We start from the raw sequence: 26,763 nt of genomic DNA, 5'->3' as shown, positions 1-26,763 counted from the left end.
ATTCAGTAAACTTAGATTTATATATCATTAACATTATTATCTTATTGTCGCTGAATCGATTTTTCATTTTTATATATATAATAAATATTTTATTTAACTAATTTGGTTGATTCATCTTAGTCATTATTTATAACTATTATATTTTGCAGTTAAAAAATTATCATAAATTTTTCATTTGAAATGTGAAAAAAAAAAACAATGTTAGTCATTTCAAGTTTTCACTTTCCCGTGCGGTTTACCGCACCGACATCCTAGTATAATATAATATGAAAGGATATAAAACAAATGAAAACATGAATACACATCCCGTAACAAAAACACTCAACTCAACAATGATGGATTTTTTTTGGTTCTTTAGTCACTGAAATTATAAAAAAAAAAAACTAAATAGATACAGAAAAAACATCACACATTTTTATTTTTATTTTTGTGTTTTTGATTTTACACCAAGATTTGTGTAATCACATGTTTGGAATCCTAAAATTTGTGTTATCATCGAATAGTTGAGGCCACCGCATGGGCACAAAGCCTTAGATTATCCGAATAGTTACGTGTGGACCCGTTTGTTTCACAACACACTACTAACACTGGAATCAAATTCAGTCACACCCTCATTTATTAATAAAATAATATATTTTCATTTTTGCATACACTGTAAAGTGTATGATGTATTCAAAATATTTCATTTATATAGCTACAACGTAAATAAAAAATACATATATATTTCATTTCAACGTAAATGTGTTACGCAGGAACAAATTTATCAGAAGCATCAATCGTTCACCATTTCACTTCAATTTCTCTGTTGAGCGCGTGACGAAAGATGGATGATAAAATGAAAAGAATATTTATTTAGATTAGTTTTTATGATATACGTATTTCTATATTTTTTTATTATTAATTTATTAAAAATAGAAATGATTATGTCATCACTAACGGTCTTTAACGGAAGTACCGTATGATCGTTACAGGGATTATACGAACTAGGATTATCTATTTGAATATATAATATTTGTGTATATAATTTAAACTAAAGATATCATATTATTGAATTTAGATTAAATCACAAAGGGAAATGACATTAAATCAGTCAAAGATACAGGAAATTAAATTTTAAAAGCTGATTAAGCAAATACTTAAAAAAAATCTATAAAGAAAAAAAAAATCTCTAAACTCAAAAGTTACTGAGATCATTGTCCTCGAAAAAATCAGGCGCCGTGTAGATGTTTGGCCAAGTCGTGTGATCTCTTCACAAACAGGCTGCAACCTTCCAAGTTCTATATCGCGTAAGCGAAAATATTCCTTTTTATTAGTTTCACGACAAATCAACCAGTCCAATATTAGTAAATACATGATTATATAGATGCAGACAAACCATTGGACTAAGTATATAATCGTGCTCGCATTATCTATTATTTCATCCGCCGTGTCTCGAACATCGCATAAGTAAATGAAAACAGAAGAGGTGCACTAGCTAGTTACGTTGTATAACTAACACAATTGTACGAGGATATGTATATAAGTATATATATATATATATATATATATATATATTACGAGATCTAACTCGATCCACATTAGGTATCCAATTAAAAAAAAATTAAGCATTACATTTATCTGATTTTGATTTTTCAACTATTTAGATTTTTAATGGATATTCTCTGAAACCAAGTCCCATTAAATTAGTAAATAGATAATAAGGAATTACATAAATCTCATAATATATGTAAAAAATCAAAAGAATTTAGGCATGACACTTATCCATTAATTATTAAACTACGTACATATCCTAATTAATTAATATTTATAATGCAGGTTGAAATTTGTAAACTTGTCCTAATTAGTTAGGAGGAGCCTTCGGTAGGGTAAACTTATATGTGTCGTTTATTTTATAAACAAAGTCTTTAACCATTACGCGTAGTCTTCATCTTCAACAAGAACTGGTTGAGTTTTTAGGAGTCGTCTCTCCCTTTGGCTATGGATAATACATCACGATATGAAGAAACTGTAAAAGTGTTGTTTTGGGTAATGACGGTGATGTCTTTCATTGTTATCGTTTTCGGGGGTTCTCTTTGTAGTAGAGCTTGCTCGGCGATGCCGTCTAGTGAGAAAGATGAAAGATCTGAGATTGCGCAACCCATGAATCCATGTTATGATGGACGATCGATCGAGGCGACGCACACAGTTTTCCAACCAAATTAGATCAGAATCTAGGTCATTAATTAGGGGCTTTTCGTCACCTTTTAGTCTTTTTAGATTTCATTTTGTTTGGATTTTTTTTTTTGGATATATATATACATATATATCGGTTTTAAATATTTTCTTGCTTAATTAGCATTATTGTTGTCATATATATATTTTTGACCTATCAGAGAGATTTATATGAAGTGATCTTAATCATCGGGAAACAATTATCTTAAGAAATTCTTATCCATTTTTTGCTGGTCAAGCTAGAAATTATTATTCTATTATTCTATATATAGCAAAAATATTGGAAATCACAACTCAAATTGTTCGTTTGGACACTTTGTCGATCGATCGACCATGAATGATAATGCGTTAGCATATTTGTATTACACGTTATAGCCTATATTTTTTTCCTTGTATAAATTCTAATAGCATATTTGTATCTGAGATCTCTTCTCTTGTGTGATCTCTTCAAAAACCGCCTTCAACCTTCCGAGTTCTGTATCGCGTAAACGCTCGCAGTATCTATTCTATCATCACGTTGTGCGTCGAACTTTGCAGAAGTAGATGAAAACAAAAGAGGTTCACTAGATACTGTATTGTTATTATTATTTAGAATATTCGTTGAGCTGTATAACTAAAACAATTCACGTGTATTACTGCGAGATCTAATTCCATCAACATTAGCCATTCTATTAGAAATAAAATAAAAAAGTTATGCATTACATTCCTTTTATCTTTTTTTGGGCAAAGACACTCTTTTTATCTAGGCTAGATTTTTTTCAGCTGTTTAGATTTTTAATTGATACTATATTTTAACCTGCGGTGTACCGCGGGACTATTTTTTTAAACTAAAAATTCAAATTTTAAATTTTAATTTTTATTAATTTTTAATTTTGTTTAATGCTTAAGATTGTATGACTGTTATGTAATCATTTTACATAATTATTTCTTAACTTATTTTTGTATTGTAGCACTGAGCTAATGATATTTCAAATTATTAATAGTGATCTGAACTTGTCTCATCATCTAATCCTGTCCTGTAATATTTTTAAAATTTTATAAGTTTAATTTTCATAACATTATAAAGTTTAATTTTTTCTTATATCTGGTATAGTTATATAGTTAGTCTGAAGAACCAAAATAAACCAGATAAAAACTTTTAAATCACTATTTAATCATTAGTTTTTCTTGATTAATGTATATTAAGGCAAAGTTTAGAATTCTATATCTTTTTCTCTCATTTTATAAACATGAGCAGAAAAAATAAACATCCAAAAACTAAGAAACACAGGATAAGTTAAGGCTTGTCGTAGTGAAGCCGCAAATTTATTTTCTTTATAGGAAGTTAAGCAGAGTTAATTAGTTTTTATAAGTTTTTTCTTTCGAATATATGTATAACAATTAAAGCAAAATTTATGGCATTTATTTGTTTGCAGATCCGAATTCTTATATTCGGATACATATTGTTGAGAGGTAAAATAAATGATAAAAATTTAGTTAATATTCTTTTTTTGTCAATATATTTAGTTAATATTATAATCTCGCGATTATGGTATTTTCTGGAAATAAATACATAAATAAGTTATGGTATATATAGTAATTTCCTAATTAAATATAAGAAATTTAAGTATATATATTTCCTACATAATTAGTAAGCAGTTTTGATAACAATAATTAAGATTTGATTTGATTGTAGAAGATTTAAAATTTAAAACAAAATATGACAAGATATTGTTGTTTCATTTTTTTATAGAAATTCTCGTATTTTCCTTATTATCCACTTGATATTTTTTAAAAACAAATTATATGAAAAAATAATACCGATGAACGTACTGTTATGGAGAGCTGCAAAGACACGATTAGAGATTATGGAAAGTCAATAGATATTTCATAATATAGAAATGTCAATTTCAAATTGAAAATATTATTTATTAGAGATACCTCGTCGAATAACATGAAATATAACAACTTACTCGGTGAAAAAGGATTTTTAGTGTTAAAAAGTTGAAATATTTATTTAATGAATACAAATTATACCTGTAAAAATAACCAACAAAGGCTTTGTTTATAGATAGGTCAGACGTCATGTTGTCAAATTGAGATTTTTAATTGAGGAAATCAAATAATACTGCACAGAAGTAAAAAAACAAATTAGTAAATGAAAATAAACTCAAAAGTCATTCTCTTTCATTGTTAATAATCTAGAAACATAAGCTATTGAAAGGCTCAATGAAGCTATTGCTTTTTTTGCTAGATTAACATCTTTATCATAAAAGCAAAATGTTGAGGATGACCAACCCGAAATGGACTTGGTTCAAATGATCAAATCTGTATATAAAAAAGTGATTTAAACTAAAAAAGAATGATCAAAACCTAGAACACATAACAAGAACCAGGGAGAGAAATTTACAAACCTAGAACACATAATAAGTACACAGACGACTGTGTAGGCCGAATACATTGATCTATTGACAAACTAATTTATATAGGTAGTGGATGGTTAGGATTAAGTTTGGTCGAAAGCTAGAAAATCTTGCTGAGCAAGTTTAAGATATGAATTTGGACCAAACTTGGACATTTTGCAAATATGAATTTAATAGGCCGAGGATTATGCATTCGATTTTAGGAATAATTTATTATGTAGAGATTGTGTATTATTTTGTTTTAGAAAATTGGTTGTGTATCATTAAAAGTTTGAGAGATTATATTAAACTTATAGATATGTTGTTGATCTAATGGCAATAAAATATTATGTTTTTAGTCGATTTCTTTGATTTTGGTAATTGATTTTTTAAATTGTTTAGGCATCAATATTGCAAAATAACAATTTAAATAAGTATAAATAAAAGAGTAAAACCCAAAATGTACTTCAAAAATCTATATATATAGATTCTGTAGAACCAAGTCCCATTAAATTAGTAAATAGTCCCATAAATGTTCTTGCGGTCGAAAAAAGAAGAAGTTAGATAACTGTTATTATATATATATATATAATGATCTTTATCATCCGTAATTATCTTAAGAGCTTTTTTTTCCTTTTTTTTTATTTTGTCAAACTAGAAATTACTCCATTATTCTATATAACTCTGTTTGACAATGAATCAAAATAATATTTTTCTCACTGGATTACAACAACTAGCAAATATTGAAAATCACAAATAAAATTGTTCATTTGGCACTTTGTCGATCGATCAACCATGGATGATAATGCGTTAGCATATTTGTATTACACGGTCGGATCCATATTCTTTTTCCTTATCTATGGTGGAATCTTTGGACTTTATTTGTTTCGTCAGTGGCTATCTATGATCGTCGACCAAGACAAGGACCAAAGATACAACCTCGTCAATCAAGTTTGAATACTGTTCATGGTTTTTCGTTAAGTATGGGATTAATTTAGTTTTTTTTCGCTATGGGATTTAGTTTAATTTGTTATTAGTTTTTCATTTTTTATATATAATAAATTGAAAATTTTGGCCATTCTTTCAATAGTATCGATTCCTTCATTATGTTTTGCTCATCTCTCTCGCTCTTTGTGTATGGTTGCGTTTTAGTTTTTACAGACGAGTATTCACTTAATGAAGAGAACCCAGGTGACTGAAATATATTAAAATTCCTAATCCTTCGTACGTGAAGGAATTATATATAACTTGATTGAATAAGGTGTTCCGGATCCTATATATCGAGAATGAATACTCTGAAGGGTAAGTTATAAGCAATTTAGAATTAAAGAAACTACGCAAAGCCCAAGAACAAAAAGACTAGGTGAATATTAAACCCCCAAAACACAAGGAGAAGCAAACTAGTTTAATCTACACTTGAAAAAGCGAAGATGTCAGAACTCCAACTTCTTCTAGGTCGTCGTAGTAGAAGATTGTAACTTTGATCTTCGAATATATTCCACGTATAAGTCGTCGTCGTGAATATTGTAAGTCTTGGCATATCGGATTATAAAGAAGCAGCCGAAGATGGAGATAAAGATAAGGATGAGTGCGATGATCATCGCCGAAAACACAAATATCAATTGTATGTCGATCCATTCAAGAGACCCCTTCGCTGGATACTCCATCGACGCCTCTACTTGTTATTATGATCAGCCCTATATGTCAATCTCTAGTATATATATATACAGTATATTCTTGATTGGATCAAACCAGATAGTCTAACTATATTTCCTTTGATTCTTTATATATTCCCTCATTATATATCCCTTTACTAAAATCTTAGTATAATTGAATGATAATCACTTGATTATTTCCTCATTATCTATCTATTATGCACTATAACACAATTATCGTGCATAGTAACCCCCAAGTCTAGTGACGTCAATGTTAAAGTTTTAATTTATCTATTATACTATTTTATATCTAGGCGTTGGAAAAGTATATTATACATAAAATTGAATACGTTACTTTAATACACTTGTTTTTTTCCCTTAATCGATGTGAGAACAAAGCTATACAAGTCTAGAACGCGACATGACACACCTACCTGTACGGCTGTGCTGAATGAAATTATTACATATAAAATCTAGTAAGAAGCCTACTTACCTATATAAACTACAAGAGACTTATGTCCATGTGGTTTCAGTTGTCTCCTTTAGAGGCGGAGTCGGGGAGTTTGAAGGTGGGGCGCTTATCAACGCCTCTTCGTGAGTATTCCCTCCATCTCCTAGCTGCTGCGGCCGCTCGCTGTGCTCGTTCTTGTACTTCTTCCTCTGTCACATACATCGAAATGAGTAAACATGATCATTAACCAAAGACGAAGGGAGCTTACTGTCATCAATCTTACCGCTTTTCTGGTAACCATTCTGTTGGCCCCAGAGGTTATCCCAATAGGAAGGTTCTTCGTCTGTGTTTTTCCGCTTCATCATTCTACTTCTAGCTTGATTCTGAAACATAGGTAAGCACGAGTTGATGTTATGTTCATCTAAGAGATTAATGCAAATAGTCTCGTAAGGATTTCGAAGTGGAAAAGTTCATACCAAAACTTTTGCTTGCCTCTTTTCCCATCGAGATCTCGCCTGAAATGGGATTCAAAGATTGATCAGTTAGATGATAAATAAAGAAGTATAGGCTATCTTGTTTCGTAAGGGAAGAAAACATGGGCCAAAGTCTATTTGTAAGTGGGAATAAAAAGACCAAGGAGTAGAAGGGGAAAGACAAGGGGCATTTCAGCTCTAATCAGCTACAGAACAGAGAGTTTTTTTTATTTCCTTCTTACCATTCTGAAAACATCAACTGCTCCTGACCCCATTCCAGAAAGCATCAGAGCAACCTGATCAATCAATGACAGTTTAGCAACAAGTATATAATCAAGAAATCATAGCAATGCCTTGTGGTTCTTTTCAATGAACAATAAGATATCTACAAGAGAAACGCTCGTCTTACATTTACTCTTTCAACCCTTCGCATCTCATCTTCAAGCAATGACAACTGTGCAGCAGAAGTCTGATGGATGCAATCAACCGGGCTGAAAACAAAACAAAAAAGGCGTCTCCAAATCAGTTCCCCTGAAACTTCCCACCAGTCAAGGAGTAATATTATACTCCACAATCAGTTGCAGCATCTACAGAATATAAACATACCATGTCTCAACTGCTAGCTGAATTAAATCTGGGTTGCCACGCTGGTTACAGGCCCTTGCTCTTCCAAAATCTTCCTCAATTTCAAATATATCTGGAGCCACATTGGCACAATTTTTGCAGCCTGTTAAACAGCAAACACAGATCCAGAATCATCAGAGTCAGTACCAAAATTTTCACCACGGCCACAAACGAAGTGCACTGAATTGAAGTTTCAAGAAAATAAAATACCTATACAAGCAAACTCATCAACAAAAACATGATCTCTTGGGCTAGAGTCATCAAGAAAAGGATTGGTGGCAGTCACAGCATAACCATGAATTTCATCGTAAACCATACGCTGTACAGGGTCACTTAGAATCTGCAATGCAACAAAAGCACATGGGACCTTACTAACCAACCATTACATTGTGTATATGTGAAGTCAAGTAAAGAAACTTACTCACCTCATAGATATCGTTAATGAAGATGCAGAAGTTTGTGGTTTCAGGGTCATTGCCACTCAAGTCAGGATGACAAGATTTCATACAGTTATAGTAAGCTTTCTTAATCTCCGCCGGTGTAGCATCTGGAAGCTATTTTGACATAACAAATTAAAGTCACGATCTTTAGAATCTTAAGGATTGTAACCCATCTAAAGCTTCAAAATTTCACTTCAAAAATCCCTAATGCCAATAATCAAAATAATCGGATTAGGAATTAGGTTACTTACGAGTCCGAGAACGGCATAGTAATCATCGGCGACATCACCGGTGGAAAGAGAAGAAGCATCTTCAGTTGCAACTCTTAACCTCCCGATGGAACCACTTCGTCTCTTTCCGGCGTAACGAGGTAAGCCCCAAGACGAAGAAGCACCGGCGGTGGTCTTCGCCGAGAACCGCGACGACGCACCTGATCTGGAGCTAAGAACTGAGTTCTGGAACTTCAACAGATCCGTACAAACAGGGGAAAGTATCTGCGCCATTGAAACTAAGGTCCGGTACAAGTACAATCCTAATCAGATCCGACCCGATCCGGTTCCGATCACTACGACGCCCCCTTATGAGAAGAACAAAAAAAATCTCGTTATATATTTCAATCCGATTTATTTTTGAATTAATAATTTTATCATTGATGAAAGAGTTTAAAGGCGTACGAGGGTCGAATGCTGACATGGCAAGATAAGAACCAGGGAAGGTTATTTGGAATCTGATATGAATCTAGCGGCGACCGGCGAAAGCGTGCTTAGCCGACCGTGGCACGTGTCAGCTACTTGTCTTATGTGTCTCTTCACGCTTTTACTACCCGCCAAGATTGGCTTTTTTTATCTATCCTCCTCCCACACGAAATTAGATACTGAAATAGGCTAAAAAAGATTGCTTAAAAAATTATAATACAATAATTAATTTCATAACCCACCAATTTGAGTTTTGTGTTTTCATTAACTGTAATTTTCTTTTACCCATTAGCAGAACATTATTATAAGATAATAATAAAGGATATAATTTTTAGTTCAGATCGATATATTGGAATAGATAAATTTACAATGGATTTTAATAAACAAACAAAAAATGACATGGCTTTATTCGGAAAGTTCAGATATTTGATTTGTTGAGTTTTTTTTTTTTTCTTTTTGTAAATACGTTGGTTGTTCTAAAAATAATAAGTCCCCATTGTAAAAAATAATCACATGAATCTCTTTCAGAACTACAAAGAAAAAAGGAAATTTCAAACAGACTTGGATAGCAAGTAAGCATCATGAAACTAATGAACAAAACCTACTTGGAATTGGATTATATAGAGTCTAACGCGCTTACTCTCTCTATATAAAAATATCTGATACCATTCGTTTGCTTCCAAACCCTGATTCGATAGAGAGAAATAGAGAGAGAGAGAGAGAGAGAGAGAGAGAGAGAGAGAGAGAGAGAGCAAACACACACAAGAGACCTATCAAGAACGAGAACGATGCAGAGACAAGAGTTCTTGGAGTTGTTCGAGGTAGCACTTCGAGCGGCTAAGTCTGTAAGAGGTGTTCAGAGTTCTCCCGAGGTTTCGAGGTTTGTAGACGCCATGAATCGTTTGAAACAAGCTCCTAAGTCACTTGCTTGTGATGTTGTCTGCACAACGTCCTCCATGGGGAAGGGTTTGAGATTCTTCAACGATCACAAAAACCCCCAGATTCGATCGGAAGGAAGGCTTCTTTGGAACTTTTGGCTGCGGATTCTTTACGCTTCGGGTGGAGAACAGAGCCGTAATGAAGACACAACTCCGGTCAAGATGATTCCAACGGGTTCAACAATGAAGAAGACAGGAGATCCAAAACGAGACAAGGTGCGTGAGATTCTTCAAACATCGTTGGCTAAAGTTGCTAATGAGGTTGTTGAGACCGAGATGAAGACACGAGTCGTTGCTTGTGATCCTTGCGTTGTGGCTGTATCTGTGGAATGTGCAATGTTTGAAAAGTTAGGTTGTTTCATGGGACCTCAAAAAGCTAAGTACCGTTCGATTCTGTTCAACATGGGAGATACTAACAATCCTGATTTGAGGAGGAAAGTGTTAATTGGCGAGATCAATGGAGAGATACTCGTGACAATGGAGAGACAAGAGATGGGGAGCGAGCAGCTTCGGAAGGAGCTTCAAAGGATTCAAGAGAGAGCAAGATTTAAGGAAGAGAGCCGAATGAATATGCTTCAGTCAGCTGATCTGATCATGACTTAGCAGAGATTTAGTCAGTTTGACTATTGTATATAATCTCAGTCCTCTTTTCATAACTATAAATATTGTTGAATTGTAATTTCAATACAATGATTGGTTCAAGTTGCTTCAAGTTCATGAATTTTTCTAAATCTGGGTTATAAAGACTCTCTTGACAATAAAAAGGAATGTTCCATATATAAAAGTAAACTGACAATAACCACACAGTTTATCTCATGTCTGCTGGCAAGGTTTCTGTCATAAACCAAATACAAAGACTTCACATTCAAGAGATATTAAAAAGGACTTAGCAAAACCATACTCAATAGGCTTTTGCGTTTTTATCTTTTATAGTTAAGATATGGCTTCGATCTTGCAGTTTGATGAAGCTCTTGGAAGCTTCAAAAGATACTGTACATCGATGGGCACTTGGATGTTGATTACAGCACAAATTTTCACCAGCTCAAGACATGGTAGCTTCTTTAAGAAATGCTTCACTTGGTTCAGCTCTCTTGGAGTTCCTTGATAACCCCATATCTCCAGCACCTTCACTCGAGAAGATGACAGGCAAGACGGGCTACCCTCCCAAGTGCCAAAGCAAACACATGCATCCCCACATTTTGAAGTTCCGTAGTGCTCTAGACCCTGATGTATAAAGGAGACAAAGTTATAGACATATCGGTATATACGGCGTTTAGGATATGTCAGTCTGCTATCATGAGATACCTTGAAGATGAGAGTTTCAAGATTTGGAGAGTTCTTGATAAGAAGTGGCAGAACTTGCCATCCTTGCTTCTTGTCACTTGCTATAGATAGACAAACAAGGTTGTCGAACATGGGTAAGTCTTGACCGGAATAGTAAAACAGCTGCAACAAAACCAAATCAGCTTGGTCATCACACAAGTAATAGAATATTTGAATCATAACCTCAATTAAACGGATCCAATTTGCCATCAGAAGACTGTAATGCCAATTAAGATCATACTACCACCGCAAGACTTGGTGAAAGAAGACACAGAACCTAACCACTCTTGGTCTATCCTTCTTTTATTTTATTGAGCAGCAAATGACTGTTACAACAATAGATAAATAATAGAAGAGTGACCTCAAGAGCATCACTAGTTAAGTGAAGGACCTTAACATTTCTGATTGCAGTGATGAGATCCATCAGGTCAGAAGAATCTAAATGAGCAAATCCACCTCTTAGTACCCTTAATCGTCGTTCTTCTACCCAAAGATTGAGTCTAGCTTCGATGAGGGAATCCAAGTTAAGATTTGCATACTTGCTCCCAAATATACACGAAAGTTCCAAGTAGACAAGATTGGGAACATCAAGAGAGATGATGGGGATATTAAAGAATCGGATGCGTAGTCTCTTTAGAGATGGAGAAGACACAGAACCACACCGAGTTTTCCAACGCTGATCATCAAGAACCAGTTCTTCAAGCAAAGGGCAACGAGTTAGAAGATTTTCAAGGACATCATGACCTCCTTCAAAATCAACAGTGTCAAGACATAAAGTCTTAAGCATAGGGAGATAAACATCCTGATGAGAAAGCTTGAGTGTAAAACCACGTCCTAGTCTCAGCTTAACCAGTGTCTTGCTCTTGAAGATCAACAAAGGCACAAGGTGAAGTTCTCCTTGGAAAATGATGAACAGATCAAGATCCACAAGACCACCAAGCTCAAGCACATTGCAGATCCAGTAATGAATACGAGATGGGTCTATGCCAAATAGATGAGGGAGATGAATCTTTAGAGCGAACTTCTTTACTGGCGACTTGCCTCGCAGAATGAGCAAACTCTCCACAAAATCCATGAAATCTTTGGAATGGTCATGCCGGTATGGACGAGCCTCATCAAGCACATAATCAAGGTCAAGACTTGGAACCAAAACAAACACATTCCTCCACCTCTGAGAGAGTAACGACGTCGAAGCAGCCTGCTTTGAGGGGAGAAACGATAAGATGTGCCCAAGAACCTCATCTGGTAAAAGGCTGATTCTATCCATCAGCACTCACAAACCCTAAAACAAAGTATCGAAAAGACACAAAATTTCAATAACTAGACTCAGAAACGGCAGCCACAGAGTTCAAGTTCCATTTTTTTTTTTGTTGTATGCCTTGGATCCAACGAGAGATAGTGATCTCAAACCATCAATACCCAAAGAAAAAAACTTACCTCCAGAGGCGGCGGCTAAATTGACGAAAGCTCTGAAAACTCAACCCAATTTAGGATTTTGAAAACTCGAGAGAAGAGCAGCACATCGGTCGAAATTGTAGAAAATGAGAGAAGCAGGGCAGCAGTTTAAGAGTCGTCCGCGTCCAAAGTCTATCAAAAAGACCCGCCGAGGAGTATGACTACCAAAACGACGTCGAATTCAATAACACTCGTTTTGGTTATAATGTTAAATTGATCAGTCAATAGGAATGGAGGGATTTGACAATATATTTAGTGCTATCAGAGACTTGATTAGTCAAACATTTTTTTTTTTTTCCAGTTTAGTAGTGGTTTGGTTTTATTGGCTTAAATACACTTTTAGAAAATTACTATAGAAACCATTATTTTTAAGATCTATGTTTGGGTTTTTGGCTTAAATAATATAAAAACGAAACGGATAGGAATACAACACATAATCATATAGTGGTGTTAAGTTAGCAATTATAACGAGAAAATACTGTGAAGAAGAGATAAAAAAACTATATTACAAGCACCAAATCATTGACTATTGACTAGATCAAACAGACCAATATCGATTTCGACGCATGTACCAAACTGTTAAGAGGTAAAGCTTATGATTGACACGGCTGATTACGTAAGTTGTTAAGAGTAATCATCATTATTACGCGTAGAACGAACAATAGTATATGTGAAGAAGTGTCCTCCTTCCAACTTCCAAGTGTGTCGAAGACACCAAGTCTATATGACTAGTATAACGCAACAGAGGATTGATGAAGGTATTGCAGTTGTATCGTGAGCCAAAGTTGTAAAGAAGAATTAAGGAAGAACAAAGATCTAGTGGACTCCACAAAATACATTATAATTTCGACGAGACGGTGTAACAGTTCAAATCGAACCATGAATTCTATATATAAACTTTAGTTCGTCGTCTTCATCTTCTCTAACTTTCAGTTTCCTTTTCACTAATCACTCACGTAAACAATTATATTGATCAATGTTCAAAACCCACCATTTATAGTATATTTTAAGTAAATTCTACAACTTTGGTAAGTAAATTTAACGGTATTTTTATAGTTATAGATCGATCAATATGGGCTTATACTGTAATTACAAACGGAGAAGAGTAACTTCTTACTCCTCGAGATGGACGCTGGAGTAAATTAAGTAATAGGAATGAAAGTTAAACTGATTTAAGTCTAAATAAAACCACCATATCTTAATCAAACAAAATTTGTTTGCTATGAGTGGAGAAGAAAGATTCCTGGACTCACATAGGCATCATCAACATGTCATGACAATTTAACATTTAATCTTCTTAAGTCTTAACCATATATATAGATTGTATAATCATATTAAACACATCATATATTCATATCTCTTTTAGAGGATCATTAACCAATATATTGTATGCTTCTTCACTTTCTTCACTCCCTCGTATAGTCAGTCTCTCATATACCGACCCTCCAGTATATCCATCAATATCCTTTTCAGTTCCGGTATTTCCTTAACCGATACCAAAACCGAAATTGGTTAATGATCTCGGACGTGGGAGCTAGTGAATAAATATATATTTTGATATATTGATTAGTGTAATTCAAAAATCGTCATTATAACAGTTGTAACCTTTTTGTTCAGATTTCAAACCTAGCATTTTGTTTTCTTAATTATAGCTTTTTTTTTTTGACAATAAAATACAAGATTGGCTCAAATAAGCCAATGCGTAGGAATATTGTTTACATAGGTAACTAAGTGCGGTAGAGTGCGAACACGACGCGCTAAATTATCCGCTTTACCATTCTGAGAGCGAGGGACATAGACCAAAGAAAAGGAAACAAACTCCTCTTTATCCGCCTGTATGTCCTCCAAATAAGGCGTAAAAGCTGACCACTCGGAAGGCGAAGACACCATCTTCACTAAGTCGAAGCAGTCGGTGAGAAAAACAACAGATTGGTTATCCGCTCCAATCATACAGCGCATAGCCCAAACAAGGGTTTCAATCTCGGCATAAAGAGGAGAGAGACTACGACGATGATTGGCAGCACCCATAGTAGGGCCATCATCCCAGGGCGAAGTACAAAACCATCATCTACCCGCAAAACGATTTGTTGTTTTCCAGGACCCATCTACGAAACAAGTATAGCTCGAGCAAGACCTAGGAACCCCTAATCCCCCATTTCTACGGTGATCCACCGCTGTGGTAGCATCCAAAACTAATACCATATCCTCTACTTGAGCTAGAGCCCAAGCTTTCGCCTCATCTTCCGCTAATCGCAAAATGGCCAGGGGATTTGAGTCAAGGTTACCAAAAAGTTTATCATTGCAGGCTTTCCAGATATACCACAGCTTATATAATAGCTTATATAATCAAATCAATTTTTAAAAATTGAATAGGGAAAATTAGAGAAAAATTAAAATCAAATTAAATTAAGTATAGCTCCGCGTTTTATCCAGTGGTTACTAAACGGATTCAAATCGGATACTAATTTTACAATCGAACAAACTGGGATGACTCCGTTTAATAATATCTTAATAACTGAACAATATTCTATCGATTATTTATTAAATGGTTAACTGAAATGAAAAAGAAATTATTAATAACATATTCTCCATATATTCCAATTCCATGACATATTCCAGAAACTAATATTCCATAAATCAAATCATCATTAATTTTCAATTCTAGCATTTTGTTTTCTTAATTATATACAATCAAATTTTTTAAATCCAATAGACCAAATTAGAAATAAAATCAAATCAAATTAAATTCACGTATATATCTCATCCCCACGTCTCTCTTTACTATGAACAGAGACTTGGTCGATCATGCTATCAAGCTTTTTGATTTGCTTGTAAAGTACATGGTCGATTCATCTCTAGAAGAACGATTTGAGATTGTGGTGAACTCCGAGATGAAGTGTTTGTACAAATCTCTAAATAAAATATACGCAATTCTGATTGGTGTATATTTAGCACATTATGTTCATTATGTGGTACAAGATATGTATAAAAAATATTAGATACATATAAAAAATACGTATAAAAAATGTTGGGTTTGTGTTGTTCATAAATAATCTATTTTTGTATATATAATATCAGTTTAAAATGATAAAATAATTTATATTTAGCTTGGTGGATATGTTTGTCAGCTATCATTTTTATATATATATATATATATATATATATATATATATATCAAACAAACAATTATATGTCAAAAGAATTTATTATCTTAAATATTATTTTTCTTTTGTACTCAGTCTCATATTATTTTGGTCAAATTTCACTGGAACAACTTAAAAACTCTCAAAGTTGATGAACTCTTGTACAAAAATATATTTGTAACATCATTTTTTATTGAGAGATTAACGGATAATTAACTTACCAGTTTAGTCTTTGTATTCAGTTATATATTAAACACAATTACCAACTACAAAACTTCAACAACTAACACAAAATTTCAAATGGGATATAAAAGACTTTTCATATTGAATTATGGGTTAGCTTTAATTATTGAATCTTACCCCAACTACATAAAACCTAATCTTATTATATAAAGCTTGATGGCAAAATTACTATTTAACAAGATTGTGACACGTGTCAATTGTATCATTCAGATGTTGACACGTGTCAATTCTAAATTTATTAAAAAAATTAAAAATAAAAATGTAAAATTCAAAACCTACCATAAAAAGATTTTATATAAAAGTAAAATAGAGAAAAGAAAACTTAATAAATAGAAATTCGAAATTATAATATTATTTACTTATTATTTTAAGTTGTTAATTTTACAAGAAAAAATATTACTTTTTTTATAAGATAAATAAATGATTGTGAAAAACTATACAATTAATTACAGTTTTTAAAAAAATGTAAATACTCACCTTCACAAAAAGAAAAAGATTGTTGAAGTAATAAATCGTCTCATATTTTTTTTACCAATCAAATAATTTATTCAAAAAGACTGTTATTGTAATATATATAAGATATGAGTATGTAAGATTAACGTATGTGTTTTTGTAACTATAAAAATATTAAAGTAAAGATATATATAATAGGTTATTTAATGTGTTCATAAATAAAATTTGTTGGTTGTAGTAAAGACTAAAGAGTATATTTTACAAGTAAAATATTTTTTGTGTGTACAAATACATTTTTAGTGGTAATGTAGATAGTATATTTGTAAATGGATATACATTAGTGTATTATAGCAAAAAAATAACTATTTTCTATAACTAAAGTTTATCTCTTTACTTTTATACATTGTTTTTACTTACGAAAAGAATTAAATATATATTCTTTGTTAAATTTCATTTTATTTTAATAACTTTGAACTCATCTACAACTATTTTTCTTTAACTAAAAGTGTATCTATTTACTTTTTTTTTTCAACCAAACAATAAATTAAAAGGAAATGAAGAATAGTGGGAAGAACTCCAGCTAGTTAAACTCATCGAGCAGGTTGGAGAAAGACGGGGAATCTTGGACTGCACCATAGTGAGTAATTCAGCACAATCAGTCTAAAAATGTTGACAAGTGATTCCTACAGCACATATCCGCTCTATGGCCCACAACAACTCTTCTAACTCCAAATGCAAGGGGAGAGGCTCTGTCTTAGACACGAGGTGAAAAACATGGACATGCGAAGACGGAGATGGAGATGACATGACCACCGTAAAAGAGAGCGCATCTTCCCAGACTAACTTATCGCCCAAAGCCTTAGCAATTATATTATTTGCCTCAATCTCTAAACCTTGAAAAAAAAATTTATTTATGGTTTTCCAGATTGCCCATAAAATTCATGGTAATTGAAGAAGTTGATCAGGATCACATTTTTGAGAGGCACCCTTCCAGAAAACAAAATCCAAATTCGATTACACTTACTCATATGTAAAACCCTCTGACGAGACCAGAGTCGGAGATAAATCCCAAACTTCACACAAGCGAGGACATTCAAAGAAAACGTGATTAATAGTCTCAATCGCAGAATCACACCTTTTAAACCAAATGTTACATTGGATACCTTGGTGTATCTATTTACTTTTATAGATAGATTACTAAAATATTTACTTAATATTCTTTTAAATTTTATTTTATTTTAAAAGATCTAAACCCGCACATCGGGCGGATCCTAATCTAGTAGAATCCTGAGCCACTAACTGAGTATTTACAAAAAAAAAATTGGTATAAATATAACTTCAAAATTATGAAATCATATTGTTTGAAATAATTTAATGTCACACAACATTATGTTTAGCTTTTTTGAATCACACCATGCATAAGCTTAATGCTTTCTCTCATATTTTTCTTATAACTTAACAAAATGTATTAAATCATGGAATATAAATTGAAATTACAAGCAAAAAAATTAACATTCTCTTTAACCTTACGTTACTTTTTATGTGAACCAAACTAAAATTTAACCAAAAAATTAAATCAAACCTAATTACTTAATCAGTTCAATTCAGAACAATTCCCTCCAATTTAAACTAATCGAATTTTTTGGGTGTCTAAGCTAAAATTGATAATTCATCCACATGCATTACTACTTTTCCATTCATTTACTACTTCTGATGCCTATTCACCATTCTGGTCATGATCCTCCTCACCGTCTCAAGTAAACTGATGATGTAGAACGTGGAGGTGGATGAGTGTTATCATTTAAGGTTGTAGAAAAGAGGTATCACAACGTTCCAACATAATGTTGGTTTTTTATTAGTCTCCAACTAAAACAATGTATTTTACAGTAAATAATGTATTACAGTCTTAAAGAATGGTCCCAAAGCCACGTAAATGCCAAAATTAAATGAGGAAAATGAGCAAGCCTAGAAATCATAAATTCTCACTTTGGTTATACTGTAGATTGTTAATTTGATCCGTCAATAGGTACGAAGGGATTGACAATATATTTAGTGCTATCAGAGACTTGATTAGTCAAACATTTTTTTTTTATATATAATTGAGAGACTGAAGTTGTAATGGAAACAAACAAGGACAAAATTTGTTGTCTTATTCAAGTGAAAGGCCTTTTATGGGGAAGTGGATGATAAGCAGTAACAACAAAGGTGACTAAAAGATACAAAAGCCAATTCGATCAATTGAGCAATAGACTACCTAAGAAACAACAAATCATAATGTATCAAAGATTCAGCATTTGGAAACAGTTGGAAAACTTTTCCTGGATAATTTAAGATTTATCATTTGGAGCCTACTAGCTTCACTTGAGCTGCAATTTGGTATGGAGATCCGCTGCTCTAGATAACGACTGTATCGATACTGGATAACCCTTTCCCATCTGCAAAAGCAAATTCTTTTAGGCTTAATGGATTCCAAACGTGTTTCTAGAAGGAGACATTGGGTTTGATATACAAGCTTACCGTGCTGCACAAGTGGAATGCATTCACATAGCCAGCATATTTTGAAGCTGCAGAAAAAAAAAAAAAAGCAAAGACAAAGTACTCTCTAATCAGCCAAACAATAATCTCTCTCAACAAAAGTTCACAAGTTCACGGTATGACTTACTCTTTTTCAATCCGGCTGGCTTTGCTAGCAAAAGGGCGTTCATGAAAGCACCAACGTTCTCTCGTAAAGCGTCTTCAGGAAAGCTCATCTGGTTTTCAGGAAAGTGTTCGTTGTTAAGAATAAAGCTAATGAAAGTCAGATAAACTTCTACGTCTTTGGGAAGAGATGTCACCTTTCCAAGTGGCACATGAAGAATCGAAGTTTTATCCATTCTAAATTTGGTATGTCCAGCTTTTGCGTCTTTGACTGCTTTCGTAACATCCTTGGTCACACTACCTTGCTACACAACAAGTATAATATTCCTTCAAATTAATTTAAGGGCAAGAGGTAAGCATACTAATTGATTCATTAGAGTAAGATGCTGAGTGAAATAATCAAACTCACTTTGGGGTTCGGCATCAAACCGTGATTGTTAAGAATCCTTGATATCTGCAAATAAGCACAAACCATATGTATATTATGTGAGAAGATGTCGCATCCATCATGTTCCAAAGAATTTTATATAAGTGCTCATATCTAAGAACCTTGTAAACACGGGGCATCATTTTTGGAGTTGCAAGACATCTATCAAAGTCGATCTTGCCGCTTTCTGCAGATGGAGTTAAAAGTACAGATAAATAATCTACTATTTGAACACAATTCAACAAACAAAAAGATTGTCTCGAGAAATGAGATAAGTTATGACAGAGACAAATGCAAGCATGTTCAATTGTTCATTAGATGTCAAAAGTGAATTAACCGAGGAGGCTGAAGTAAAATGCATTGGTTCCTTACTCAAGATTTCTTCAATGAGCTCAAGACCACCAACGACATCAGCTCCTGCAGCTTTTGCATCCTCTGCATCAGCTCCCTCGGCAAAGAAAGCCACTTTCACATCCTGAACAAGGAAGATCATTTCTTGTATTATATAAGTGGCTGGTAAACAGAAATTCCCATCATGAATTAGAAAGACATTTCTTTTACCTTCTTAACAGAGTGGGGTAGAGCCAAAGTACCACGAACTATCTGCAGTTTAAACAGTGATATCAGTCAGTCTAGAAATAAAGCCAGCGAGAACAACTGTTTCTAAGACTAAATGATAAGGGGTAATCAATCAAATGCTAATGACATAGATCTTTGATTAAGAACAGGCTAGAGAGATTTATGTATTTCCAGAGAAAAGAAAAGCAACAAATACCAGCTCAGATCTGCCTTTTTCAATTCCCAACCTCACGTGCGCCTCAAGAGTTTCATCAAATTTAGCCTTGGCATTGGCCTGAACCATTGATAAAAACAGCATCAGAACGGAAAAATATAAGAATACAAGGGATGCACAAATTAACGAGTCCATATTCACGTTAAAGCTCGTTCTGTCCTCCCTCACTCTACTAGAAAACCAACTCAACAACAACCATTACCAGTTTACAGAATCCACAACTCTAACAGTACCATCATTAATTAGACAGAACTTGCATGATCTATTCACTCGTTTAAAGTTCCCTCCGTAAGAACATAGCCCCCTCTAAACTAATCCACAGCTCGTACCAAAGCTTCCAAGCCTTCTATAAGACGTCCTATGTTTACATTATAAAGTCAAATAATCCCAATGATCTTAGCATCCTTTATAATACTCATTTAAAGTCCCCTAGCTACAAAACAAGTAAAAAGATAAATCCTTTGACACAAAAAAGTTCAAAGAACCCTAAATAGTGTAAAGTTTCAATTCTATTACAATGGCAACTAAGTTGAAAAATCAATCATGTGGGCGTGACCTTAATCTCTCTAATGGCCTCCATGAGATCGAAAATAGGTTTCTTCCCATGTTTCAGCTCTGGTTTAAGCAAAGTCGGCAGGGGAAGTGAAGAAGTATCCTCTTCAACAGCATTAGCTCTTAAGAACCTTCTTCTAGCTCGATTCTCTAATTCAATCCTCTTCCTCTCTCTCTCCATCTCTTCCGGAGTTCTCTCTCCTTCATCCTCGCCGGCGACTCGATCCTCAGGAAGCGGAGCCACACGCTGAGCGTAAGAAAGCGGATTGATCGATTGAGAGTCTTTCACATATCTGATTTCTTCTCTCGTCCAGCTCGAACGGTTCGCTGACTCCGAGGGTTGAAGATTCTCAGCCGATTCAACATTGGTTGGTTCGGGTTTCTGATCTTTGGGTTTGGCGGCGTACGAGACTGGCTCGATTGTGACGGGCTTTTTGCGAGATTCGTTTGAATCGGGAGATGGGTTCGAATCGGATGGTGGAGAGGAAGAGAAGAGTCTTGGGATTTGTTGAAATGGAGACGAAAAGGGTTTGGCTAGACCTTGGCGGCGAGCTTGAGAGAGTAGAAGCTTCATAGCTGCCATTGTTTCTTCTTCTCACTTCCTTCACTCACTCGAGGTTTTTCGTCTGAAATGTGATTTTTGGGGTTTAAGAGGATTGCTTAATCTTTAACTTAAAAGCTTTTTCTATAAATGTAGCAAATCTTGAGGGACCATAAATGTAAATAATTTGGCGATACAATTAGAAACGCGCTTATTCACAATTCATACCCAATTCTCTTGTTTAAAACCTCTATAAATTAATACTCTATAAATTAATAAACACTATAAATTAATAAATTTTGTTGGTCCCAAGTCGGGCCAGTGTAAAAATTAACAATATTCGATAAGATAATAAGATAATAATTTTTTCGAAATCTCCTTATAAAATATGGTCCCAATAATATTATAAATTAATAATTATATAAATTTATATATATATATACTGATATAATAGTGTATGTTTCTCCTAAAGCTCAATTCTATAGAACAATTGTAATGTTGTATTTTCAACCTATAATGATATCTCTAAAATATTTTATAACATGTTATACAAATAATTAAATTTTAAGTTTTAATTTTTAGATATGCATCATTTACAATTTGATAATTTGACAGATTATTAAAATAGGAGAATTGATATTATTATTCATAGATTTGAATTTATGTGTCTCATGTGTATAAGTCAATTTGTTTATAATATTTGTAATTTATTGTAAATAGTGCTTTCTAAATATTACAAGTTCAATTCCTAAACCATAAAATTTATAACATCCGAAAGTTTAATCTTATTTTGCTATAGTTGTTCTAATTCATAATTTTTTTAAAAATAAACAATTAAAAATATATCTATAAATTAATAATTATTAATTTACACTATAAAATAATAATTATTAATTTATAGATAAATTAATATCACTATAAATTAATAAAATGTCTTAGTCCCAACATTATTAATTTATAGAGGTTTTACTGTAGCTTTAAGAGGATTTCTCAATTTTATAACTTAAAAGATTTTTCTATAAATGTTGCAAAGATTGAGGGACCAAAGATGTAAATAATTTGGCGACAGAATTAGAAACGCGCTTATTCACAATTCACGCCCAATTCTCTTGATTTCTCTCGAAAATGGAACTATAGTTTTGTAAATTTTACATTCGATATTCGATCATATTCATGGTTTTTTTCTTTCTTTCTAATAAGATAGCTTTACAAGCTAATAACAGAGGGGTTATGAGAGTGAGGTTTATTGGAAGAGATCAAAAATGGCTGAACTGTCCCAGCAATAAGTCGAACATGTCGTCAGGAGTTAGAAGTGTCGTTCCTCCAATAACAAGATTAATGTCCGGTCTTCCGCCCTCAGACACAGCCTCTTGAGCTTCCAAAACCTTTGACAATGGAGGAAACAGTGACAGAAACAGTTATTACAAAGATAATTAGGCCTAAGACATGAATGAATTTTTTTTTGTGGTGAAACTAACCTCTCGACCATTGATTCCTCCAATGACAAAGACAAGAATGACACTCTGGTCTGCGAGACTCGGTTTTGCCTGCAGTAGTAATACCGACATCAGTGTCTATCTTGTGGAGGATGGGGGGAAAGATGAAAATAAAAGGTAGAGAGAAAGGTCTAACGAACCTGACCAAGACCAAACCTTCCAAACCCGCTTTTTAAAAACCTTCCGACAGTAGAAGAATGGTATTCTAAACCAGGTATCTCTTGTTTGCTCAACACTTTTGTTATAAGCCTGTAGAGTAGCCCTTTGTTTCCAGAAGGATCGCCAGAAAAGCTGTTTTCTGAAGCCAATGAGCCTTCTCTTAATGGTAGATTCCTTGTTCGTAGACTCGATAACTTGTGGAGAAACCTAAATAAGCTGTCTACTCTATCACGCAAATCCAGCTTCAGCTGCATATCGTCATAGGACTCGTCTGCTTTACTATTGTCAACTTCTTCCTCTTCCTCGTCACCCCATTTTCCCCATGGATCATCATCAAGAGCATCAATGTCTAATTGATCATCAGCGGGACTTTCTTTGGTTTCCTCGGACTTGAGACGATTCAATCGGCCCTCAAGCTCTTCTGTCAACCCTTTCAGAAACTTGAGATTTCCAACTGATGGATTCTCGAGAACAGCATCGACAATGGCTTCTTTTAGAAAATGCTCTTCTTGCCAAGAGAAAGGCCCACCTGAGCCAGATGTAGGGAAATTTTCGCCAGCAACAATGTAACCAACAATTGTAAGGAGCAGGGCATCACGAAAAGATAGCAGCCCTCGTGATGAGGTATCTGCTTTCTCATTTTTCTTCGCTTGAAGTTCTGCAACAGCGCTTTTGTTAATCAGGTCACTAATTTGAGCAGCCAATCCCTGACTCGTATCACCAGCACTCACATTTAACATCATCTCCGCACTACTCAAAGTATCCCATTTGGCACTTTGAGAGTCATCAAGAGCAGCAGCTGTAGCTGTCGCTAACTGAATAATCCCTTTGTTTTTCAACAAAGACGACTGGCTTTGGGACAATGCCCTGATCATGGCCTGGAGCTCCGGTTTTGTAGCATAACCAGGACGAGCTCTCACGTTAACAGAGATATTTTCGCGACGCAGAGCCTCTTGAAGCCATTTCTTTACCAGTACACTTCCATCCTTTGTTTTCCTATCAAGCATGGCCTCTAAGTAAGGTGTTCCTCTAAAACATTCAGTAGCGACAAGAGATCCATTTAGTAGTTCAGTCCAGTTGGTGGTAGATTTCTTGTCATATTCATTAAGTAGACCTACATTTTGTGGATCACAAGTGTATGAATCCCAGCCACGTAAAAAAGCTTCAACTCCTACAGGAAAACCAGACTCCCGAATCTTGCTTGGTTCTTCATTAAGCAGTTCCCCAAGCGGCACTAGAACATCAAGAGAAGGACGATTGATGCTTGGGACCCCCTGTTCAAGCTGTGCTTGTGAAGAAAATCTTTCCGCCCGAGGCAAAGATGAAAAGATATGATCGAAAAGTGAATCTCCGTGAGAGCAGGGAGTGGTAAGATCAAGTGTGCGGTCAACAAGTAACAGGCCGGCAGATCGCTTACGACGCCCTACATCATAAAGACTTGACGACATGTCTGTCAGAATCTTTCCAACATTCTTTGATAGGTCACCAAGTGAAAATATTTCCAACTTCAATTCCATCTACAGTTTTTAAAAAGTAACAACATGGTCACAAACTTCAGAAAAGGTACAGAACAAGTTAAATTAATGACAAACAAGCGAAACAGATATCTTCTACTGTTCTAGCTCACGTACTTCATGAATAAAAACGATTTCTGCATTGTTAATTACCTTAAGAGCCAGCTGGTGAAGAAAATGCGCGGTAAGAGTTGCACCAGGAGGAACATCATCAGTATCAGACATAGATCCAGTACTTATGGGAGGCAAACCAAAACTAAGAGAATCCTCATGTTGACGGGACAAGGAAGCTTCTGCGACTGATCCTTGGGAAGGTAAGACAAACGCTCGAGGAGTGAAAGGACAAATAATCAAGGGGAAGTGGTGCACCGAAACTGCCAAACCTTCTACACCACCTGATGAACCATCTATATTTTCGCTTATGATAGGCTCCATAGTAAGGGATTCAAGTGCAGAAGAGAAATTAGAAACCCCTTTGTCTTTAGATATTTTGTCGCTTTTCTTAGTATGTTCATTGTAATCCTGAACAAGTAAGATTTCGTATTCTCGATACGCATCTGGACCTAGAGGTGAATCAGGGATGGCTGAGTGAGATCCCTGTACAACATTCAAATTAATAAAGTAATTAGATGATATATCTTCAGTAACGCAAGAAAACAAACACCTATTCTGAAGAGCCTTATAGTATATGGAAATTTATTTTGAAGAAAAGAGATCAGTAGTGCTGATAAGTCAATAGCTTATGATTGTACCATGAGATATGCCAAAAGAACTGTGACTTTTCACCAGGTAAAAGAAGAGATAAATAAACGAATGAGACAAAAGATAGCGTTAATGATGAGCACCTCTGAAATAGACGTGAATACTGTGCAGTGCTGAACAGCGTCATGGGTGGTTAGACACCGTAGCATATATCGATGAGCATCATTGAGAAGCCGAGATGTCATAATCACAATTCTCTTCGTACAATCAGTCATTGAATTCCAATCAGCCACCTAGAGCACAATGCATCAAAAAGTCACATCATCATAGGAAATAAATTTCTAGGTAATATAATTCCCTTTATACCAAAAGAAATAAAGAAAGTGATAACATCAGAAAGACAATCTAAGTAGTATGCCAAAGCAATTCAAACTCGGATGCCAAATATAACAAACAGTGGTATCAGTAAAATCAAAGGAAACAGAATTCAATCTTCCCTTTGAGAGTTGATAAAAAGCAGAAGAATGCAGCATGGATAACAATCTTCCCATTCTCTATCTGATCCTCAATGATCAACACTATATGTTGATCCCATCTTCCTTAACCAGTATGTTACACACACAAACATTTAAAGCATAACGAGCTTACCGCATCTAGAGAAGTCATGTTTTCAAGGCTGCAGACAGCTCGAGCACCTAGTTCCAAGAACAAAGGGAAAGCCCCTGCAAACTGAAAACTCTCTGTACAGCCAGCATCAATATAGACAATGGCATCTTTGACTTCCTCTTCTATCTGCAAAACAAACACATTTGAAAATAAAACTGAGAATTCCAATAACTCTTGATTTAGTATATGATAAGGTAATTATAAAATTTCCCAAGAACACACAAAAAATAGAGCAAAACAAGATCATGGAGAAATCGTAATGATTAAGGTGAAGCAGAGATCAAAACGGATAGCATAATGAGACGGGGGGAAAAAGTGAATTCCGATTTCTCACTTCGCGGATCGAATTGAGACAAGATATCGCGACATCGACCAAAGCCATTGCTCTCAGCTACGTTAATCGCTAATTCAAGTACGAGGATTTGATACAATTGGTCGAGACTCGAGATATATTGAAATCGCCAGCTATAATCAAAATACTACTGTGAGATGCGCTTTCTGAATCAGACTACTGCCTTAACCACCGGAGAAACTCCGAATTCGCTTCGCCGGGAAATCTCACCGACGACGAGCATTGTAGCCTTAGCTTTTGATATCGTTCGTATGGTCGTATCACTTTGTTGGGCTTTTACCAATTTGTGGGCTCTAAGTTAGCTTTGATAATGGGCCTATTTAGACTCACAAATAATAATTCTAAAATTTATACCATCATTATTTTATTTTCTCTAACAAACAGAAACATATCTTTGCAAATTAATGTAACACATGATTCTAAATTATTAGCAATACTA

The 26,763-nt window shown here is 34.4% G+C and overlaps 6 protein-coding genes across 6 annotated transcripts; 1 reads left to right on the top strand and 5 right to left on the bottom strand.

Moving 5' to 3' along the window:
• Positions 1-6,564: 6,564 nt before the first annotated feature.
• Positions 6,565-8,936, bottom strand: LOC147943009 (chaperone protein dnaJ C76, chloroplastic-like). The gene is made up of 9 exons (XM_087453968.1): positions 8,487-8,936; positions 8,221-8,349; positions 8,006-8,135; positions 7,778-7,898; positions 7,581-7,662; positions 7,414-7,467; positions 7,175-7,213; positions 6,982-7,081; positions 6,565-6,907 (listed from the first exon to the last, which is right to left on the bottom strand). Exons 1-9 carry the CDS (start codon positions 8,736-8,738, stop codon positions 6,777-6,779), a joined length of 1,038 nt encoding a protein of 345 aa, XP_087310094.1. The 5' UTR covers positions 8,739-8,936; the 3' UTR covers positions 6,565-6,776.
• A 697-nt stretch (positions 8,937-9,633) lies between these two features.
• LOC147943008 (transcription elongation factor TFIIS-like) lies at positions 9,634-10,471 on the top strand. The gene has a single exon (XM_087453138.1). It carries the CDS (start codon positions 9,719-9,721, stop codon positions 10,469-10,471), a length of 753 nt encoding a protein of 250 aa, XP_087309264.1. The 5' UTR covers positions 9,634-9,718.
• A 148-nt stretch (positions 10,472-10,619) lies between these two features.
• LOC104793200 (F-box/LRR-repeat protein At2g42720-like) lies at positions 10,620-12,773 on the bottom strand. Its single transcript, XM_010519511.3, has 4 exons — positions 12,629-12,773; positions 11,553-12,473; positions 11,174-11,314; positions 10,620-11,092 (listed from the first exon to the last, which is right to left on the bottom strand). The coding sequence occupies exons 2-4, from the start codon at positions 12,456-12,458 to the stop codon at positions 10,802-10,804; spliced, it is 1,338 nt and encodes a 445-aa protein (XP_010517813.1). The 5' UTR covers positions 12,459-12,473; positions 12,629-12,773; the 3' UTR covers positions 10,620-10,801.
• Positions 12,774-14,332: 1,559 nt separating this feature from the next.
• Positions 14,333-14,674, bottom strand: LOC147943007 (uncharacterized). Its single transcript, XM_087456260.1, has one exon. The coding sequence runs from the start codon at positions 14,672-14,674 to the stop codon at positions 14,333-14,335; it is 342 nt and encodes a 113-aa protein (XP_087312386.1).
• A 3,944-nt stretch (positions 14,675-18,618) lies between these two features.
• On the bottom strand, positions 18,619-21,652 carry LOC104793199 (uncharacterized). Its single transcript, XM_010519510.3, has 10 exons — positions 20,899-21,652; positions 20,325-20,402; positions 20,111-20,152; positions 19,922-20,024; positions 19,672-19,736; positions 19,532-19,576; positions 19,320-19,427; positions 19,148-19,235; positions 19,003-19,049; positions 18,619-18,920 (listed from the first exon to the last, which is right to left on the bottom strand). The coding sequence occupies exons 1-10, from the start codon at positions 21,475-21,477 to the stop codon at positions 18,843-18,845; spliced, it is 1,233 nt and encodes a 410-aa protein (XP_010517812.1). The 5' UTR covers positions 21,478-21,652; the 3' UTR covers positions 18,619-18,842.
• An 869-nt stretch (positions 21,653-22,521) lies between these two features.
• Positions 22,522-26,685, bottom strand: LOC104793197 (sec1 family domain-containing protein MIP3). Its single transcript, XM_087453967.1, has 7 exons — positions 26,307-26,685; positions 25,955-26,098; positions 25,450-25,599; positions 24,758-25,201; positions 23,072-24,607; positions 22,914-22,982; positions 22,522-22,820 (listed from the first exon to the last, which is right to left on the bottom strand). Exons 1-7 carry the CDS (start codon positions 26,352-26,354, stop codon positions 22,692-22,694), a joined length of 2,520 nt encoding a protein of 839 aa, XP_087310093.1. The 5' UTR covers positions 26,355-26,685; the 3' UTR covers positions 22,522-22,691.
• Between the last annotated feature and the right edge of the window lie 78 nt (positions 26,686-26,763).

This window comes from Camelina sativa, chromosome 6, assembly GCF_030686135.1.
Source record: "Camelina sativa cultivar CO46 ecotype springtype chromosome 6, ASM3068613v1".
Taxonomy (NCBI): domain Eukaryota; kingdom Viridiplantae; phylum Streptophyta; class Magnoliopsida; order Brassicales; family Brassicaceae; genus Camelina; species Camelina sativa.
This window is presented reverse-complemented; position numbering and strand designations above follow the sequence as displayed.

Excerpts from the sequence above, each read along its gene's own strand:
- LOC147943009 (XM_087453968.1), bottom strand. The coding sequence starts at position 8,738 with ATGGCGCAGATACTTTCCCCTGTTTGTACGGATCTGTTGAAGTTCCAG. Across the intron at positions 7,899-8,005 it reads TGATGAGTTTGCTTGTATAG|GCTGCAAAAATTGTGCCAAT; the intron begins GTATTTTATTTT and ends GCTGTTTAACAG. Across the intron at positions 6,908-6,981 it reads GAATGGTTACCAGAAAAGCG|AGGAAGAAGTACAAGAACGA; the intron begins GTAAGATTGATG and ends TGTATGTGACAG.
- LOC147943008 (XM_087453138.1), top strand. The coding sequence starts at position 9,719 with ATGCAGAGACAAGAGTTCTTGGAGTTGTTCGAGGTAGCACTTCGAGCG.
- LOC104793200 (XM_010519511.3), bottom strand. The coding sequence starts at position 12,458 with ATGGATAGAATCAGCCTTTTACCAGATGAGGTTCTTGGGCACATCTTA. Across the intron at positions 11,315-11,552 it reads TAACTAGTGATGCTCTTGAG|CTGTTTTACTATTCCGGTCA; the intron begins GTCACTCTTCTA and ends GTTTTGTTGCAG. Across the intron at positions 11,093-11,173 it reads TTGAAACTCTCATCTTCAAG|GGTCTAGAGCACTACGGAAC; the intron begins GTATCTCATGAT and ends TTTATACATCAG.
- LOC147943007 (XM_087456260.1), bottom strand. The coding sequence starts at position 14,674 with ATGGGTGCTGCCAATCATCGTCGTAGTCTCTCTCCTCTTTATGCCGAG.
- LOC104793199 (XM_010519510.3), bottom strand. The coding sequence starts at position 21,477 with ATGGCAGCTATGAAGCTTCTACTCTCTCAAGCTCGCCGCCAAGGTCTA. Across the intron at positions 20,403-20,898 it reads AGGCCATTAGAGAGATTAAG|GCCAATGCCAAGGCTAAATT; the intron begins GTCACGCCCACA and ends TCAATGGTTCAG. Across the intron at positions 19,236-19,319 it reads TTCATGTGCCACTTGGAAAG|ATGAGCTTTCCTGAAGACGC; the intron begins GTGACATCTCTT and ends CCTGAAAACCAG.
- LOC104793197 (XM_087453967.1), bottom strand. The coding sequence starts at position 26,354 with ATGGCTTTGGTCGATGTCGCGATATCTTGTCTCAATTCGATCCGCGAA. Across the intron at positions 26,099-26,306 it reads GTCTCAATTCGATCCGCGAA|ATAGAAGAGGAAGTCAAAGA; the intron begins GTGAGAAATCGG and ends TTTGTTTTGCAG. Across the intron at positions 25,600-25,954 it reads ACATGACTTCTCTAGATGCG|GTGGCTGATTGGAATTCAAT; the intron begins GTAAGCTCGTTA and ends ATTGTGCTCTAG.